This window comes from Herpailurus yagouaroundi, unplaced genomic scaffold (genome assembly GCF_014898765.1).
Source record: "Herpailurus yagouaroundi ecotype Mexico unplaced genomic scaffold, PumYag 195, whole genome shotgun sequence".
NCBI lineage: Eukaryota > Metazoa > Chordata > Mammalia > Carnivora > Felidae > Herpailurus > Herpailurus yagouaroundi.
In genome coordinates, this window is record NW_024412426.1 from 19,244,788 (window position 1) to 19,264,993 (window position 20,206).

Consider the following 20,206-nt stretch of genomic DNA (forward strand, 5'->3'; position numbering starts at 1 on the left):
GTACAAGAGAAAAAAACAATGCCTTCAACAAGCTAAGGCTTGCTGGGTAATACAGTAGCCAGCACTCACAGGTACCTATTGAGATTAATTGAAATGAAATGAAATGAATTCAGCTCCTCAGGTATACCAGTCACATTTCAAGCACTGGATACCTATGCTGGCTAATGGCTACCATATTGGATGATGCAGATACAAAACATTTCCACCATCACAGAAAGTTCTGTTGGACAGCACTACTCTAAAGGGATATGACTGCGAATTCAGGATTTTATCCCAAAGTCAAATCAGCAATCAAATGTGAGGTTTTGAACATAAAGACATTCTTGGACCAGCAAGTTTATCTCTTGCCGGCCTTCCTGGAAGTTACTTGAGAATCTACCTCAGCACAAATAAGAAAGAGGAAGATCTGGGATCCAGGGAAAGTGGCTTCAACTCAGAAGCAGGATGAAGAAAAGGTCAGAAAGACAGCTGTGCAGAAGGTACAGAGTAGTTAGGTGTGGCTTGTGTATGGGAGCTGTGTCTCTCATGCAGGAAGTTAACAGATAAAGTTCAAAATGGAGAAGTAAAAAAAAAAGGCAGTATGTAGATACATATCTAAAAATGGAAGCACTCTGGTTGGAGTGGGTCTGAAGTGGCATGAGCTAGAGCAAACACTTATTGCATCTCATTGTTAATCCTTCTTTACCATTTGTGTTTTTACCTATGTGCATGTAGCATATTGCTAATTCATACACATATTACAAATGTAAGCCAAGTTAGAATATATTAATAATATGAAAAAAACAGGGGACCTGGGTGGCTCAGTCAGTTGAGCATCCAACTTTGGCTCAGGTCATGATTTCATGGTTCATGAGTTCGAGCCCCACATCGGGCTTGCTGCTGTCATCACGGAGCCCGCTCCAGATTCTCTGTCCCCTATCCTCTCTCTGCCCCTCCCCTGATCACACGCATGTTCTCTCTCTCAAAAATAAATAAACACTTAAAAACAAATAAATAAGTAAATAAATACATTGAAAAAACAGAAGCAGTGCCCATTTCTTCTATAAAAATCCAGGAAGTTAGAAAAGTAAAAAAGAAAAGAGGAAAAGAGAAGAAGAGGAAAAGCAGAAAATTTAATAAGAGTTCTATCAACTAAAGGCTACTGATCCTGTGGTTTCTAGATACAGATTTCAAACACTGGAAAGATAAAAGTGAAGAAACAAAATTGGGAGATCTAGAATTGCCAATTTTGAATTTTTTCAAGGGCATAAAACAAACCTAAAACATTATCTACTAGTACCTCATTTCATAAAAGAAAAAAAAACTTCTACGTCAAAGAACAACGAGATGTAATGGATCATTCTTTAAACTCATTTAACTTTATGAAAAGCTTTTTATATTATTCTGACTTTTGTCATTTTGCCTTGACCTATTTTGGAAATCATTATCCTAATCTTTTTCTTTCTTATTGAAAAATCCCTTTAAGCCTGAGGTATGATATGGCGGTGGGAGGGGTGGGGAGTCCATTTTCAATACTCAAATACTGTGAGTTTTTGTTTTGTGTGTTAGGTAGGCTTCCGGCACAGTGCAGAGACAAATGTGGGGCTTGAACTCATGACCCTGAGATCAAGACCTGAGCTGAGATTGAGAGTCAGCTGCTCAATTGACTGAGCCATCCAGGTGCCCCACAAATACTGTGTTTTTACATGGTTATGAGCAGTGTTTATATAATTCTGTATTTTCCTTTTCATACAAATCATTACAACATGAACATAACCTCCATACTACAAACTCTTTGGAGACAAAGTTTTAAAAAACAACTCTAGGGGCACTTGGGTGACTCAGTTGGTTAAGAATTCAATTTTTGGGGGGCGCCTGGGTGGCGCAGTCGGTTAAGCGTCCAACTTCAGCCAGGTCACGATCTCGTGGTCCGTGAGTTCGAGCCCCGCATCAGGCTCTGGGCTGATGGCTCAGAACCTGGAGCCTGTTTCCGATTCTGTGTCTCCCTCTCTCTCTGCTCCTCCCCCGTTCATGCTCTGTCTCTCTCTGTCCCAAAAATAAATAAACGTTGAAAAAAAAAATTAAAAAAAAAAAAAAGAATTCAATTCTTGGTTTTGGCTCAGGTCATGATCTCACGGTTCTTGAGTTTGAACCCCACATTGGGCTCTGCGCGGACAGCTCGGAGCCTGCTTGGGACTCTCTCCCCTCTCTCTCTGCCCTACCCCACTCGTGATTTCTCTCTCTCAAAATAAATGAACTTAAAAATAAAAAGCAATTTTAATTCCTTTGCGTTTACTTTATTTAATCATTCCCATATAATTTCATTTTATTCCTATTATAAATGATACTATGATGAACATAGTCTTCTCGTATTTAGAATGTTTTCTGTAAAGCATATCACAGAAAACCAATGACCCAAAGAGCATGATTTTTTTTAAAGTTACTGATTCTGAAAGGGCTGAGGCCATCAACAGGTCCAGTGACAAGATAAGAAGGCCCATCCCCCACTCCCGGTCCTCCATAGTTCAGTCCTACCATTCACCAAGCCAAGAACACACACGTGTCTGTCAAAGGTGTATTCTGGATTTTAAAACGGGTATGGGAAGAGCAATGAATGCAGGCTTTCTTTCAAACCTTGGGCATACGGGGCTCTAATCTACTCCTAACTGAATTAAAATTCCATATTTATTAAATTTTTTTTAATGTTTATTTATTTTTGAGAGAGAGAGAGAGACAGAGCATGAGTGGGGGAGTGACAGAGACAGAGGGAGACACAGAATCTGCAGCAGGCTCCAGGCTCTGAGCTGTCAGCACAGAGCCCGATGTGGGGCTCGAACCCACGAGCCGTGAGATCATGACCTGAGCCAAAGTCAGATGCCCAACCGACGGAGCCACCCAGGTGCCCTAAATTCCACATTTATTTTAAAAACTATGGTTGAACTTTCACATTTTGATTAATGGTGAATTGGGATTAGATTAACTTTAGTAATAAAAAGACAATAATAAAAAGACAAAAAATGTTCTGAAGTAACAAGACCTCAAAACTAATGACTGTATAAGAGCTCTAACAATTATTAAAAATATTGGATCCCTAAAAGAGAAAAAAACTGTTGCAATTAAATCCTTACCTGATTAAAATGGTCAGCTGCCAATTTTCTAAGAGATTCAATGTCCTTCCTTTTTAAGTATTTCTGATGAAAGAAAATCAAAGTAAGCTTACAATATGACGGCTTCATAAACATGTCTATGATATCAAATGGGATACAAATATATTTTGTGTCCTTCCATCGCAATAGTAGGATTCAACAGAAGTTTAGTTTCTGCTTCCAAGGGACAAAATTTTAAAGCTTGTAACAGGGCCTATTAATATTCCCCCCCGCCCCCCCTAATTATGCAGGCCTCACTGGAAATGGCTGTGAATGTATTCCACAGAAGATCCTGTGTGTGTGATATGGAGGGTAAATGTTCAAAACGAATCTTTACAACTGAATTGTGTAAGAAAAAATAACTTTCAGATCAAAAAGAGGACTCAGAATTTGCTTATTTCAGGTCTTAAAATGCCTTTTATATCTTACTTTTTCTAAATCATCTAAATCATCAAGCTTTCTAAGTGAGACGCTCTGACCATCATCATAACTAATATTCTTGGGGCACTAGACTAGGTATGGGAGACACAAAAAGGTGGAGACATGGTTCACAACCCCACACTTCTTATAATATGCATGGGGAAGACCGGGCATACACAAATCGAGGCAAACAATAACAATACACAATATATATTACACTGAGCTTACCTGGACACATTCATTATGTCTAGAGTATGGACACAAATTACTTTCCACTAAACGTGAGGTGAATAAAAAGTAATGAGACTGAATTCTCATTCCCATTTTGAATACACTAATATGCTCCAGTATACAAATGAGTAGTCTTTCAAACTAGTAATTTTCTTCAAAGTACTTCTGGAACCCCTCTTATTAAATTACGTTCAGCACAGGTGGGCTAACTCCAGAAAACAGACGTGTCTCATCGCTTCAGGGTCAGTGTTCGCCTAGACCAACCATTCCTTCTCCTGCCCTTGTTTTTCGTCTTTTGCTTTTCACAGCATCACTTCTTTTCTCCTCCCCTGTCTGAACGCAGACAAGACCAGAGCCCTGGGAAGACTGAGAACCAACATGCAAGTGCTGGAGCTGATAGGGGCTGGGAGCCTTTGGATAAACTGAGGCTGGAGGCAGGGTATGAACACGATTTCATGCTCATCACTGGTGGGAATGAGCCCAGATGAAGTAGAGGAGTACTTTACAGCATTTTTTAAAAGGAAGGAAAAAACCTCTAGATCTGGAGTGTAAACTCATACTCACAAGGTTTTATTCTCCACTTACAATTTTGGGGACACTATTAGACTTCATATGAAAATATATATTCTTATGAAAAGAATTGTTCTTCTTGAAGTTTAAATGTGCCACTGTTGAACATATCTACTTCCCAAATATACGCTCTAGAGAAACAGAACTGTACATGACTTACTGCTCCTTCAGAGATACATATGGCCTTGACCGTTCCTTGGGGTTTACTAAGTGCATCTTGAAGAAATCCAACCTTTGTGTTTCTGAACACATCACTAATATCTACAATCTATAAAATGGGCAACAAAAAAGGGTAAGTAAAAAGTGAAGTGATTTTTATCTCAAAAACGTTTACAAACAAGATTCTAAAGAACCCAGTAGATCTTATTAACATTTATAGAGTGCATTCATAGTGTTTACCATGCATTGGGCACCATGACAAGGGTTAATATTCTAATGTATTATTCATTATTATTAATTGATTTAATCAGTACAACAGATTCTAAGATAGGTATTCTCATTATTCCCATGTAACATATGAGGAAACCAAGGCACAGAGAGGACACTAAATCAGCCAAGATGACACAGCTGGTGGGTGGCAGAGCCAGAATTTAACCTAATAAGTCTGACTTAACAGGGGCACCTGGGTGGCTCAGTCGAGTGAACATCCAACTCTTAATCTCAGCTCAAAATCACGGTTGATGATGGTTCATGAGCTTGAGCCCTGAGCTGGGCTTTGCGCTTAACAGTGTGGAGCCTGCTTGGGATTCTCTCTCTTCCTCCTCCCCTCTGCCCTCCTCCCACTCGTGTGTGCCCACATACTCTCTCTCTCTCTCTCTCTCAAAATAAATAAATAAACATGAAAAAAATTTAAAAAAGAACCACTATTTCACATTACAAAAGAAGAAATAAAGAGTGGTGAAGTTGACAGCTGTTAAGCTGGTAATTAGGACTTTGTATATTATATATTTTTCATCCTAAAACATCCTAATGCTATCTATTTATAGACGAAGTAGAACTTCAACTTCTAAGGAATGTGCACTGAGAAATGGGATACAGAAATGTCACCAGCATGACAGACATGAAGGGCTGTTCCTAAGAGCAAATGAATGAGAGGCTTTGCTAATGGAAACTGCTCTATAGAAATACGACCCTTACCCTTAGTTAAAAATGTGTAGATTTTGATACTTTGAATAAACATTTCCATATGTTTGAGCTCTTTATAGGCTAGGGAAAAAGAATAACTATTTAAAAAAAAATTTTTTTTTTAATGTTTATTTATTTTTGAGACAGAGAGACAGAGCATGAATGGGGGAGGGTCAGAGAGAGGGAGACACAGAATCTGAAGCAGGCTCAGGCTCTGAGCTGTCAGCACAGAGCCCGACGCGGGCTTGAACTCATGGACTGTGAGATCATGACCTGAGCCAAAGTCAGATGCTTAACCGACTGAGCAACCCAGGCGCACCAAAAAAGAATAACTCTTAATCATCTGTCTTCCAAGTGTCATTTTAGCTTAAGAAAAATTGAATAGGAAAGAATAGGGCTTTTTTTTTCCTTTCAAGTTACCGCTAACATCCACATAATTAATAAATTCTCAGTAATAAAAACTTTATAGCAAGAACCTTGCTCTTAGAAATGGGTCTTAGAATACAGTAGACAGAAAAAAATTACTACAGTTTTAATGGGCTATTATTCTCTCTTGCTGTAGCTTGGTAACAAGGCTAAGATTAACAACAAAAAATGTAACAGTGTGTGTAATTTGTTGTAAATTTCAAAGTGGTTTAAAAGACTAGGACTATGTGGGGCAGAGTCTTGGAAAAGTGAAGAGAGGTACCTTCATCCCAAAGCGAGTGTCAGGTTTATCAGTTCCATAGCTGGCCAATGCCTCAGCAAAAGTCATAGAAGGAAAAGGAACCATCACAGGATCTTTATCACTGGGCCAGGAATACTGGAGCAAGCCCTCAATTAGACTCCGGATTCCAATCTGGTCTACAAAAGACATCTCTATGTCAATCTGAAACCAAAATAACATATGGAAACTAACTTAAACAGCCATGATATTAATCTGTACATATTTATATATTTCTCTGGTTTCAAGTTACCACAGGATTCTGCATAAAAATACTCAATGCGTGGATGAAAGTTGGGGGGACAAATATTACTGTACATCTGTTTTATGTCAGGCATTGTGTGAATGCTTTACAAATATCAGCTTGCTTAGTTCTCGTCGCTATTCTCATAGCTGAAGGCTGGGAGAGGCTATGTAACTTGCCTGTGTACATGCAGTTAGTAAATAGTGAAGCTGCATTTGATTCCAGGTCTGGCCAACTCCAAAGCTTATGATTTTTGCACTTCACCATACTGATTAACATGGTATCATACAACAATCAAATCATGATAGATTTGATGAGTCCAAAGATTAGACAGATTAAATACCAACATACAGAATTGTTGATTCTTTTTTTTTTTTTTTTCAATGTTTATTTATTTTTGGGACAGAGAGAGACAGAGCATGAACGGGGGAGGGGCAGAGAGAGAGGGAGACACAGAATCGGAAACAGGCTCCAGGCTCTGAGCCATCAGCCCAGAGCCCGACGCGGGGCTCGAACTCACGGACCGTGAGATCGTGACCTGGTTGAAGTCAGACGCTTAACCGACTGCGCCACCCAGGCGCCCCAGAATTGTTGATTCTTAACGTACGAGATTTGTTTTAAGAACTTTATCCTACCATGGCAATTAAAACACTGTTGGAATCTCTGGCATTTCTTAGTTGATGACTATACTCCTTATAAAACGTACATATGGAATGGATCAAAAATTAAACCATTAGTGTCTCAACTGCAGGTTAGTTTAATTAAACATCTGATGAATAAATGTAATGAGCAGTAAAGCACTGGCATACACTAGAGATATTGTGGGTTTGGTTCCAGACCACCGCAAGAAAGTGAATATCACAATAAAGTTGGTCAAATTAATTTTTTGGTTTCCTACTGTATATAAAAGTTATGTTTAGGGCACCTGGGTGGCTCAGTTGATTAAGCTACCAACTCTTGGTTTCGGCTCAGGTCATGATCTCACGGTTCATGGGTTCAAGCCCCACATCGGGCTCTGTGCTGACAGTGCTGAACCTGCTTGCGATTCTCTCTCTCTCCCTCTCTTTCTGCCCCTCTATCCCACGTCTTTCTCACTCTCAAAATAAATAAATAAAACTTAAAAAAAAAAGGTATGTTTCACTATACTGTAGTCTATTAAGTGTGCAATAGCATTATGTCTAAAAGAATGTATACACCTTAATTAAAAACACTTTATTGCTAAAAAAAATGCTAAGCACCATCTGAGCTTTCAGTGAGTCGCACTGGTCACAGATCACCAAAACAAATATAATATTCATGAAAAGTTTGAAATACTGCAAGGATTACCCAAAACGTGACACAAAGACTCAAAGTGAACAAATGCCATTGGAAAATCAGTGCGGATACTTGCCCCACACGGGGCTGCCACAACCCTCAACCTGTAAACGAGGCGATGTCCATGAAGCATGCGAGAGGGGAGTGCAATAGAACAAGGTATAGCCTGTGTATGAAATTACGGCCCGGTCTTGAAATGCGTGGCCATAGCAAGGCTGAGTAAGTGAGAGACAAAAGTGAACATAACTTAGTACCTGAGTAAACTCGGGCTGTCGGTCTGGTCTCGAACCTTCATCTCGGTAACATCGGGCAACCTGAAAATATCTACAATTGAAAAATAGCACGATTTGAGGCATGATTCTAGGAAGATACACATACTTTTCCCCAAACGTTCATGGCAGGGCAGTCTATGAAATAAATTAATAATGGTACCTGGAGGAACATAAGAAATTTAAAAATTCTTTATGATGCTCTAATCTAAGCAGATATACAGCAGACCCACAAGAAACTATACGTTGTCTTAAAAATATACAAGGGCACCTTCTGATATTCATATATTAGATTGGCATGCAAGGCAGTCTATAGTGCTTTACACACGCTCTTTGCTTTGCTTTGCTTTGGCCAAAGTGAAACACTTGTCACTCCATGGCTTGTGCCAGGCCGTTCCCATTCTCATCTTCATCTGCTGAGACCCCGCATTATCCCAGAAGGCCTCGCCCACAAAGATTTTTTTCCTATTTCCCAAAACAATATCATTTCAAACCTCTTTACACCAAGTTTGCAACCCTTAACAAATTTATTTTTGGGTTCTATCACAGTTGGTTTTATTTATTACTCTGTCTTACTGCATTCATTAACTCCTGGAGAGCGAAACCTATTCTTTTTGGTTTCTAATTCCCTGCACATCTACTAGCATAGAGCTTTGCATATGGTGGCCACCCAAAAAATCTTTACTCAATAACGACTATAATGTTTAGGGTATTTTAGAAGTATTTTCCAAATGCTCACACATTTCCTAACTTCTTTTAAGAGATCAGATATTTTGTGTTCCCTTTTCTCCTCTCCACCTCCCTCCCCCTTCTTTTTCTGACAACGAACTACTAGCAATAGAGCTCACCTGTCTAAACCACCAACCATCAGAAGCTGCTTAAACTGTTGAGGACTCTGAGGGAGACAATAAAACTTTCCAGGTTCCCTGGATGGTATTACAAACTCTTTTGCACCCTTTTAATGAGAGAAGGAGAGCAGAAATATTGTTAACAAAATCAAACCTAAGGCCTGGTGGAAGTTAATACTTCAGCTCATCGCTGAAATTAAAGATCGGGGAGCCTAGGAGGGCGGGCGTCAGTTAGGCAACCGACTTCGGCTCAGGTCATGATCTCACGGTTTGTGAGTTCGAGCCCCGCATCGGGCTCTGTGCTGACAGCTTAAAGCCTGGAGCTTGCTTCTGATTCTGTGTCTCCCTCTCTCTCTGCCCCTCCCCCACTCATGCTCTGTCTCTCTCTGTCTCAGAAATAAATAAACATTAAAAGAAAAAAAAAATTAAAAAAAAAAAAGAAATTGACTAAAGATCAATGACAGATCATTTCTTGCTTATCTTTTAGTCCCCCAAAAGGCTTGCACATAGTAGGCTTTAAACTATGTTTGCACATAGTAGGTAATAAATGTATGCTTGTTGAAATGATTTTCGAATTCTGTTACTAGCTTAAAGAATTTTGTGCAATTCCTTTCTAATAATTGCTAACTGCTTTTTTAAAAAAAATTCTTTTATTTTACCTATTTATTTTTAAAGTTTTTAAATGTTTATTTATTTTTGAGAGAGAGAAAGAGAGAGAAAGAGAGAGAGAGCTCAAGTTGGGGAGGGGAAACGAGAGGGAGACACAGAATCTGAAGCAGGCTCCAGGCTCTGTCAGCACAGAGCCCTTCGTGGGGCTCGAACTCACAATCCATGAGATCATGACATGAGCTGAAGCCAGACACTTAACCGACTGAGCCACCCAGGTGCCCCTCAAATTTTATTTTAGAGAGAGTGAGAGTGCAAGTGGGGTCGAGGGACAGAGAGACAGAGAGAGACAGAATGTCAAGCAAGCTCCTCGCTCAGCGTGGGGCCCAATCTCACGACCCTGGGATCATGATCTGGGCCAAAATCAAGAGTTAGACCCTCAACTGACTGAGCCACCCAGGCACCCCACTGACTGCTTTTTAAAATTAAACTACAGTTTTATAAGTCCATAGACTGTATAAATAGAGTAAATACCAATGTTTGGAAATTTTAATTCTTGGGTTGCCTGGGTGGCTCAGTCAGTAAAGCGTCTGACTTCTGCTCAGGTCATGATCTTATGGTTCGTGAGTTCAAGCCCCATGTTGGGCTCTGTGCTGACAGCTCGGAGCCTGGAGCCTGCTTCAGATTCTGTGACTCTCTCTCTCTCTCTCTCTCTCTCTGCACCTCCCCTGCTCATGCTCTCTCTCTCTCTCAAAAAATAAATGTTAAAAAAAAAATATCAGTTCTTAATGAACAAGGGGTTTATTTTTAAGGAAACAATTCATTATTATTAATTTTAAAGAAATGCTTATTTACTTATTTGAGAGAGACAGAGAGAGAGAGAACAGAGGGAGGGAGAGAGAGACAGAGAGAGCACAAGTAGGGGAGGGGCAGAGAGACAGAAAATCCAAAGCAGGCTCCACACTCAGCACAGAGCCAGGGCTCAATCTCATGACCTTGAAATCATGACCTGAGCTGAAACCTAAGAGTCAAACGCTTAACCAACTGAGCCACCCAGGGGCCCCCAACTTTCTCAATTCTTAACAAAACCTAGGGGTGCCTAGGTGGAAGACGGTTAAGCGTGCGACTTCGGCTCAGGTCATGATCTCATGGCTCATGAGTTCAAGCCCTGAGTCGCGCTTTGTGCTGACAGCTCAGAACCTGGAGCCTGCTTCAGATTCCATGTCTCCCTCTCTCTGCCCCTCCCCTGTTTGTGCTTTGTCTCTCTCTCTCTTAAAAATAAATAAACATAAAAAAAAAAATTAAAAAAACAGCACCCAAACCTACTTAATATGACCATCTTGAGGCAGTAAAATATATGGAAAAAATATAGCCAAGTGAATATAAAAAAGTGGTCCAATTTCATAACTAGTAGGATATTGTTAGTAGGCTGATTTAAGGAATATACATACCCCTGGAGTCCTCTTAAACAATGTTGGTGTTTCTATATCCACAAACCCTAAAAAGAGAGAAGCATCAGAATTTAACACATAGGAATTTGTCAAATATGTTGTCTACGATTCAATTCAACAAATCTGAGGCTACATTTTAATTAGGAATTTTGACTGAAATAAGTTACCATGTCTACTGAATGCTGATTTCCACACATCCAAGAAAGAAGCTGAAAATTTTCATAAAACCCTATTGGTTCATAAAGTGACACTTTTGTCATGAAATAATTCTATTTGATGGATTCTTGTCTACTGAACTGTTTTGGTTTTCTAAATGTTCTGCTAGTATAGTAAAAATAATGTAAACATAGTAGGAAAAAAAACCCAGGACTGAATGAAGAGTCTAGTTTAATTCACAGGACATTTCTGAGCTCTTAACAAATTAGTATAAGCATGATAAAGAATTAAGAAAACTTAGAGATAACAGCCAAAGGGCTGTCCCACCTTCAAGACAACACCTTTAAACGGCTGTATTTGTGACCTAATAGAGAGCTAAATTATGCTCTAAGACACAACACTTGGAAATAAACTTTTCTTCAAAAACTGCTTTACACATTAAAAGAATTCCAGACCTCTGGCAACTTGAGATCCAATGATGCTAAATAAATAAATAAATAAATAAATAAATAAATAAATAAATAAATAAAACTGCTGACGAAAACAGTAGACATGCTGAAAAGCTCATCGAGGTGTCCCTTACCATGTAGATTACAGAGATATTCCCGCATTTTCATGACCATCCGGGACCTCAGTCGCAGGTTGTACTGCATTTGGAAACTGCGCAAGTCTAAGTAGCGATACTGCAAACGAAGAGCCTCTGTTTTCTAAACAAATTTAAAAGAGTTTTATGTTCAAACATTTTTTGAATACTAAAAAGATATTTAATGCAGAGCTTGACTTTTCAAAAACTTCAGTTTTATCTTTAGTTTCCACCATTCGTGAATAAATACAACACCATTCTTTTTTTATTTATTTATATTTCATTTCCTTTATTTTAGAGAGAGAGATAATGAGCAGGGGTAGAGGTCTAGAGGGAGAGAGAGGAGAGGGAGAGGGACAGAGAATCTTAAGCAGGCTCTGCACTTAGTGTGGAGCCCAACTTGGGACTCAATCCCACAACCTTGGGACACTGGGACCATGACCTGAGCTGAAATCAAGAGTCGGACGCTCAACCGACTGAGTCACTCAGGTGCCTCTAGAACACCATTCTTAATTCTGACAGCTGCTAAGTTTGTTACTAGCATAGATTTTACATTATTATTTTTTTTTTTACTATTATTATTGTTACCTTTTACTGATTGCAATTTGCCTACTCTCACTAAACATTTATCCATTCATTTAAGCCCACAGTTGAGTCTTGAAAAAAATATTTGAAGACTTAAAAGATCTTTTAACAATACACAGCAGGGGCGCCTGGGTGGCTCAGTCGGTTAAGCTTCCGACTTCGGCTCAGGTCATGATCTCACAGTTCGTGAGTTCTCGAGCCCCACGTCGGGCTCTGTGCTGACAGCTCAGAGGCTGGAGCCTGCTTCACATTCTGTGTCTCCCTCTCTCTCTGCCCCTTCCCTGCTCATGCTGTGTCTCTCTCTGTCTCAAAAATAAACATTAAAAAAAATTTTTTTTTTAAATACACAGCAGAGTGCAAACAGCTATGACATTATCACCTGAGTTGGACTACAGGTAGAAGAAATGCAAGGGGACAGAATCTCCATGGCTGAATGCATAGGAACTGCATTCAGCCTGTAAATCTTATTTTCAAGCCTGTAAATCTCTGCATCTCTCTCTGTGCTGACAACTTTTTTTAAGTCCTTTTTCCTCAAATAGCTTATTTCTTTGATAATAGAAGAACTGTCACTTTGTCCTGAAAGCTTAGCTGGGGGAAAAACTGGATTTCCTTTTTCCTCCCCCACAGAAGGATCAACCCTGTAATTATATTGCTTTTTCTACTTAAAAGATTAAGTTTTGAGAACTTAAATGTAACACTAAGTGACTATGCAATTTAAAAACCTTTTCATAGATCAGTTTACAAATTAGATGTATATACATCTAGAACTGTAAATAATTGTGACAAAGCTCCAGATTATCTGGGTGTACTCCCCAGAGCTATTTAGCTCCAAGAGCCTCTCAAACTTTGGCAAAGAACATCCTAAATTGCAATAATCAGGTTTATATGCTTGGGAAGTGAAGGAAATGTTTTATCACTGTTAGAGGCTTAAACTTAAAAATGCAGGATCCCCCCCATGCCATCTGACTATTTCCAAGCTTGACACAAATTTTCCTTCAAAATGTAAAACAGAAGCAACAAAAAACTTGAAAATAACAGCTCAAGTCTTAAAGGTAGAACCATGTTTCAAGCTGTCTGAAAAAGCAGCATGGGTGTTTAGGAACTGCAACAGCTTAATGCATTGTTGCTATTTCAGAACAGTTCACAGAGGAATAGAAGAGAATACTTCAGGGGCACCTAGGGTGGCTCAGAAGGCTAAGCGTCTGACTCTAGATTTCCGCCCAGGTCATGATCTCACGGTTTGTGGGATTGAGTCCTGCATCAGGCTCTGTGCTGTTAGTGGAGCTGGGGATACTTTCTCTGTTTGCATGCTCTCGCTCTCTCTCTCTCTCAAAATACATAGATAAACTTTAAAAAAAAAAAGATTATAAAGAAAAAGAACACAATACAGCTACAATAAAACACTTGATTTTGTGTTTTAAACTTTTTCTTTTAAAAACTCTGAAAACACTACTGGTTATCAACATTTTCTAGATACTCTATTATTTTTTAATAACAAAGGATGGCACCTTCACGAAGTCCTTAATTTCGAAGGGCAGCTTCTTGCAGGTATTCAGAAGTTGAGCTGATTTAACTTTGATTTCAATCTCACCTGTTGGCATTTTCTTAAAGAGAGAGACAGACAGAAGAGACCTATGTTTAAAAAATCACTCATCAGGACATGTACACGGTGAACATCTGTAAGACACATGCACTTATTTACATTTACATATGTAAAATGTGTAGGTGCTTAGAGCACATAATCCAAAGCATAAATGTGTGTGCCAGATTTTGACATTCTTATGCATGTCTGTGGTCGATGTGCTCATTAACAGATGTCTTAACATGACCATCTGCACAGGTGTGTGTTTGTGGTGAAGATTTGGAATCTGTAGGATCATTGGTAGAACTTGCAGAGCTTTTCGTGCCTGATGTCTAGCAGGTGCTCAGTCTCTTGCTGAATGAGCAGACAGTGCAAATATATACAGGTCAAATTTATACATGGTTTCTAAACTGCTCACTGGATTCTCTTGTCCTGGAGGTCGGGAAATTACCGTCCCGGATACTTGCACCACAGACTCCATTGGGGCTTCACATAAAATCTTCTTCACAGAAGCAGCGGACTATAGAATAAGAGAGGAAAACAGTTCTGACGAACACATGAACTTAAAGGAATACGTAGTAACTACAGTAGTCTATGGTTTATGGAAATAGAAATACTCACGGCTTAACTACTGTCCTTAAATACTGCCGTAAATCCTGGGGCTGCCCTTAATGACTTTATTAAAGGCTTTGGTAAATGACATCCCCATTTTGACTCCATAGAACACAGCCAGTAAAACTATTAGGTAAGAGTTTAAAAATTTTTTCCTTAAAGGAAAATGAGGGGAATGATGGATGTAAACAATTCCTACATACTTTTAAGGCAACTGTCTCCAGAGTTAGTCTTGGGGGCAGTTAAATCCAATAGCAATAATGGGAGTCCAAATGAAAGGAATTCTTCTGGGTTAGCTATGCTCTGGATCCTCATCCCTGAGAGATAATTCACTGCTCTTCACTTACTTCAAAGACTAAGAGCTGAATAAATCGTATGTTTCTTAGGTATACAAGCATTTGTAAACATTACAAGAGAAACCAATATTGCCCAACAAGTATCACATGAGCTATTTTTTTTTTAATGTTTATTTATTTTGAGAATGAGAGAGAGTGAGCGAGTGCATGTGAGCAAGGGAGGGGCAGAGAGAGAGAAGGACACAGAAAAAGAATCCCAGGCAGGCTCTGCATGTGGGGCTGGAACTTATGAACCGTGAGATCATGACCTCAGCTGAAATCAAGAGTTAGATGCTCAATGGACTGAATCACCCAGGAGCCCCTGACATTGGCATTTTTAGTTCATCTAATTTTAATGGTAATTATTTTTTGAGCAGGTAGTACCTTCACACGGCTCAAAATTCAAAGGGTACAAATAAATATACAGTAAAAGTCCCACTCCCCAGAGGTACCCATTGTTACCAGAAACTTACATTATTGTTTCATATGAAGGAACACTTCATAACAAACACACATACACACCCCTTTTTATACAGGTAATAGGACTCTACGTGCTCTTCTGTATCCTGTTTTTTTCACTTGACAATATATTTTGGATTTTTTTTCCAGATCAGCACATAAAGAGTTTCTTTCATCTTTTTTCTATGGCTATAGCGATGTACGTCACTTCTTATAGGAGTCTCTTCTTAGGGGGGCATCAAGGTTTTCCCCCATTTTTTTCTATTAAAAAAATCCTGGGGTGTCTGGTTGGCTCAGTCGGTTAAATGTTCAACTCCTGACTTTGGCTCAGATCATGATCTCACAGTTCATGAGTTCCAGCCCCACATCAGGCTCTGCGCTAACAGCTTGGAGTCTGCTTCGGATTCTCTCTCTTCCTCTCTCTCTATCCTTCCCCTGCTCATGCATACACACACACACACACTCTCTCTCTCTCTCTCTCTCTCTCAAAAAAAAATAAATAAACATTAAAAAAATTCCTGTAAACAGGGTGCCTGGGTGGCTCGAGTCATTAAAGCCTCTGACTTTGGCTCAGGTCATGATCTCCTGGTTTGTGGGTTCGAGCCCCGCATCGGTCTCTGTGCTGACAGCTCGGAGCCTGGATCCTGCTTCTGATTCTGCGTCTCCCTCTCTCTCTGCCCCTCCCCTGCTCACGCTCTGTCTCCGTCTCAAAAATAAACATTAAAAAAATTAAAAACAAAAAATTCCTGTAATGAAGAACCTTGTATTTATTTTATTTTATTTAAAAAAAATTTTTTTTTTTCAACATTTATTTTTGGGACAGAGAGAGACAGAGCATGAACGGGGGAGGGGCAGAGAGAGAGGGAGACACAGAATCGGAAACAGGCTCCAGGCTCTGAGCCATCAGCCCAGAGTCTGACGCGGGGCTCGAACTCACGGACCGCAAGATCATGACCTGGCTGAAGTCAGACGCTTAACCGACTGTGCCACCCAGGCGCCTCAAGAACCTTGTATTTATGTCATTTGCATTTGTGTAAGTTTAGGGGTAAGATAACTAACTGGAAATGAAATGAATGTTTTAAAACACTTACTAATTTGATATTGCCAAACTGCCCTCTGTAGACTTAGTGCCAATTTGTATTCCCCCACAAGAATGTATGAGTACTTGTTTTCCCAAACACAGTGTGCTTGCTATCCATCCAGTTTTAATGACAACTCTGTGTAGTTTTAATTCACAATTTTGTTCCTATGAGTGAGGTTGAACATATTTTCATATGCCTATTAAGCCACTTACATTTACTTTTACATAAATTTTATTTTCATATGCTGGGTTCATATTTCTACTGGTTCACTGGTCTTTTTGTTTGTTTGTTTTGATTTGAAATAGCCCTTTAGAGAAATTAGCCCTTTGTGATATGAGTTGCACATATTTTTTCCCAGTTGGTCATTTGTCTTAGTGTTGCTTATGATAGTTTTTAGTTTCATTAACAATAAACTTCTGAATTTAAAACCTCCAAAATACTTAGCTTATTCTACCACAGCATCAAAGAGGCTTTCAGACAACAGTAGGAAACCTACTATTACCTCATCCTGGGGAATGACAACTTGAACAAGTCCATGGAAATCTCTTAGCACCAGGAAGATGTTCTGCCTGATCAATGAAGAAAATGAACATGTTAAGATAAAATCTCTGTACCCAAAATGTAAGCAGGCAAAACAAATTAGACAAACAAAAAATACCCCATGCAATTTTCCATGTTTTTATAATACATAATTATGTGCTTTCATTAGCTACATTCATGCAATTATCTATGTAGCTAATTAATGGAAAAAAAACCGACTTTTCATTTTCTTTTCTTTTTTTTCTTTCAAGTAAATTCCATGCCAAAGGCAGGACTTGAACTCACAACCCTGAGATCAAGAGTCACACACTCTGCCTACTTGAGCTAGCCAGGCACCCCAGAATTTCCATTTTCAATTTCAATTTTTAGCTGCTATATATACAGCTTACTAATGCTATCCAGATGGCTTGCATATTTATCTATCTATCTATCTATCTATCTATTTATTTATTTTGAGAGAGAGACAGAGAGAGAGTGCACAAGCAGGGGAGGGGCAGAGAGAGAATCCCAAGCATGCTCTGCACTGTCAGAGAAGAGCCTGATGTGGGGCTTGAACTCACCAACTGTGAGATCATGACCTAAGCTGAAATCAAAAGTCAGACGCTTAACCACCTGAGCTGCCCAGGTGCCCCAAAAGGCGAATTTTTAATTTTCACTGGCTTAAGTCTTTATAAGAAAATTTTACTAAATTTGGGAACTTTCCACATATTAAAATCCAAAGAATATATTTTAGAATATTGGAAATATCTACTTGGTCATTTTTGAAATATAGCAGTATAAACTCTTTTCTCTCTCTTTTTTAAAGAACTTAATGTCTATTTATTTATTTTGAAAGAGAGAGAGAGGGAGGCCGAGGGAGAGGGAGAGAGAACCCAAGCAGGCTCCGTGCTGTCAGCAGAGTCCAATATGGGTCCTGATCCCATGAACCATGAGACTATGACCTGCACCAAAATTGAGAGTTGGACACTTAACCAACTGAGCCACCCAGGTGCTTCTAAACTCTTCTCTTAAAATAAAAGATACAATTTCTAGAGGAGGTCCAACTACTAATTTAGTACTTCTACAAACCATCAAAAGATCCCTCAAATTCCAACATTTTAGCATTCAACCTACATTTCTCATACTGCCCTTAGTACCAGGTGGAGGTACGGAAAGCCTCCTCAGATTTTGAGCTCAGGAGATAAAGTCACCAAATGTATGGGTCAAATATCCATCCATTTGGAACACATTCTTTAGGAAGTCCACACAATCTATGTATTTTGGAACTCTTCATTGTGAATTAATGTACTATTCAGGTACATGCTGGAATACAGAGATGAACAACAAAATGGGCTTTAATCTTAAGGAATCACTGTTTATCCTTTTAGGGTTTTTCTCTACCTAAATTTGGAATAAAATAAGCTTTTTTCATGGTAATGAAGCTTACCAGCTGGCCCATTCCCAATTACTGGTCCTAGGAACTCTTCAACTTTAGTAAGCCAAGGGACATTCAGTCCAGTGGAACACGCTTCGTTATTACACCCTTCAACAGATGTCATGCCAGTGACTCTATTTGGGTCTTTCAAAACAACCCTGAAACTGAATGCATTGTGAGAATCCTGCAGGGGCTACAAAGTTTGTACTGTTCTGACTGGTTGAAAATTAATAAAAGTTCGGAACTGACTGGGGGGAAAACAACCACCAGGCATTCTTAAGCCAGTTTACCTTCGGTACTGAATCCATCCACACAAGGTGACTTCCTGGCCTAAGTGAGAAGAACGCAATTCTCCGCACGTGTTGGTCCGAGCAACAAAGCTACTCAATTCTTTAAAGCAGAAAAGATTAAAAATAGATCATTTGTGAATTGCTTAACAGTAAAGACTCCTAAATTATTTCATTTTAGGTATTACATGTCAATGAATTAAACTTACAAAGTAAGTTGGAAGTCTGTAATTTGATTCAATCACTATTCGATTTACCTGCAACTGTGTCAAAAGCCAAGTGAATTAATGGTCTTAATGTAAATTTTGCCCTGTCTTAGGAAATCTAAATTTGATCAGATAGCATTTGCGTTAAGACCTAAAATTAACCCTATTCTTAATAGCGCACATTTTCCCCAAATCGGACCTTAGGAATTACATTAGTTTGATGGTACGGTAAATGGCTTTAGTATGAATCTACAGTGACACCAGTCACTTGTACACTAGAAAACACTATTCAAGATATTCTCAAATATTAAAGAATTTTTTAAGAATCCTTTTTATTAGTACCATCAGCTAAAAGCAGAATTCATGTGGTTACTTTTCTGCTTTGTTTTGTTTTTAACTCCAGGGGAAAATCTACATTATAAGACAGGAAGGAGTGAGTGATCTGTCTCTACACAGAAGGATATCCAGTTAAGTCTACAGGAAAACGGAGTAAGAGCACTCCGGCCGTAGAGAACAGGAAGTACTGTTTAGAGGACAGAGCTCTTCACTGCTTTCAACCTGGAATTCTCTGTGAACTGAGCATCAGCCTTCTGGAGAGGGAGCCCTGGATCAGGTGGGTGACCCTTCCGGTGGGTGTGGATAAACCCCTGCACAGCCGACTTAACCAACAGGAGAACATGTTGGAACCGCAGCAGGATGGCGAGAGACGCTTACGAATCCCAAGTTGCCGGTGTTGGATGGTGGTCAAAAGTCAGGTTAGGAAATATACACAAATCCCTTAAAATGCTAGGAGTTCCTGCTCTCTTCTCCAACATTTAAGCCATTTTCCGCTGAACATTCCAGTACACGTGTCTAGAAACTAGACAAATCTGCAAGTTCTTTAGCGTCCTTGGAGAACGGATAGGGGAAAGACCTTTTTTCCACCCTCAATGCATCAGTTTCCACTTCTAACAAACCAAACTGCGGCCAGAAGAGCCGAAAACCATTCCACACAGCACGGCAGGGTGGGACTCCGCGACCAAGCAGAGGAAGGGGCCGGTCACCAAGCGCACGCCCTTCCTTTCCTTCCACGCTTCCCCAAAGGTTCCCGCAGGCAGAACGGAAAACAGGAACTCAGCCTCAGGTTTCAAATCGCCCACACCTGGCGGCCGGCCTCCGGTCTTCAAAAAAAGGGAGGGCGAGCAAACCCCAAACACATAAACCTTCTCAAGCCCGAACCCACACCCAGATCACTGCTGGGAGCCTAGCGCTTCTCATTCGGCTCCGCGAGCACCCAAGTTCAACCAATCAGAGCAGAGTTGCCGCCGCCATGTTTACTATGGGCGGAAATTTGAAGGAAAGCTTCGCGTAGATAGAAAAACGCTGAAGACTTAACTTCGCGCGATTAGCCAAGTTGACGGATAAGGGTTAGTCGCTCGACCTCAGTTAAAATGACGACCGTAGTTGCTTCACTAACGGG

At 39.7% G+C, this 20,206-nt stretch overlaps 1 protein-coding gene across 3 annotated transcripts in view; it reads right to left on the reverse strand.

Annotated features, from left to right (window-relative positions):
- The window catches only part of DARS2 (aspartyl-tRNA synthetase 2, mitochondrial), a 29,510-nt gene extending 9,536 nt beyond the window's left edge, over window positions 1-19,974 (reverse strand). The window contains exons 1-12 of one of the 3 annotated variants that reach the window (XM_040446756.1): window positions 19,306-19,974; window positions 18,545-18,644; window positions 16,803-16,869; window positions 14,231-14,332; window positions 13,739-13,834; window positions 11,646-11,769; window positions 10,907-10,953; window positions 8,850-8,956; window positions 7,987-8,056; window positions 6,160-6,339; window positions 4,507-4,614; window positions 3,108-3,170 (exon numbers count right to left, since the gene is read on the reverse strand). In XM_040446756.1, coding sequence (XP_040302690.1) covers window positions 3,108-3,170; window positions 4,507-4,614; window positions 6,160-6,339; window positions 7,987-8,056; window positions 8,850-8,956; window positions 10,907-10,953; window positions 11,646-11,769; window positions 13,739-13,834; window positions 14,231-14,332; window positions 16,803-16,869; window positions 18,545-18,644; window positions 19,306-19,426 — 1,185 coding nt within the window. In that variant the 5' untranslated portion in view covers window positions 19,427-19,974. The remainder of the gene's footprint in view (window positions 1-3,107; window positions 3,171-4,506; window positions 4,615-6,159; window positions 6,340-7,986; window positions 8,057-8,849; window positions 8,957-10,906; window positions 10,954-11,645; window positions 11,770-13,738; window positions 13,835-14,230; window positions 14,333-16,802; window positions 16,870-18,544; window positions 18,645-19,305) is intronic. The other 2 variants (XM_040446754.1, XM_040446755.1) reach the window with 2 other exon arrangements.
- Between the last annotated feature and the right edge of the window lie 232 nt (window positions 19,975-20,206).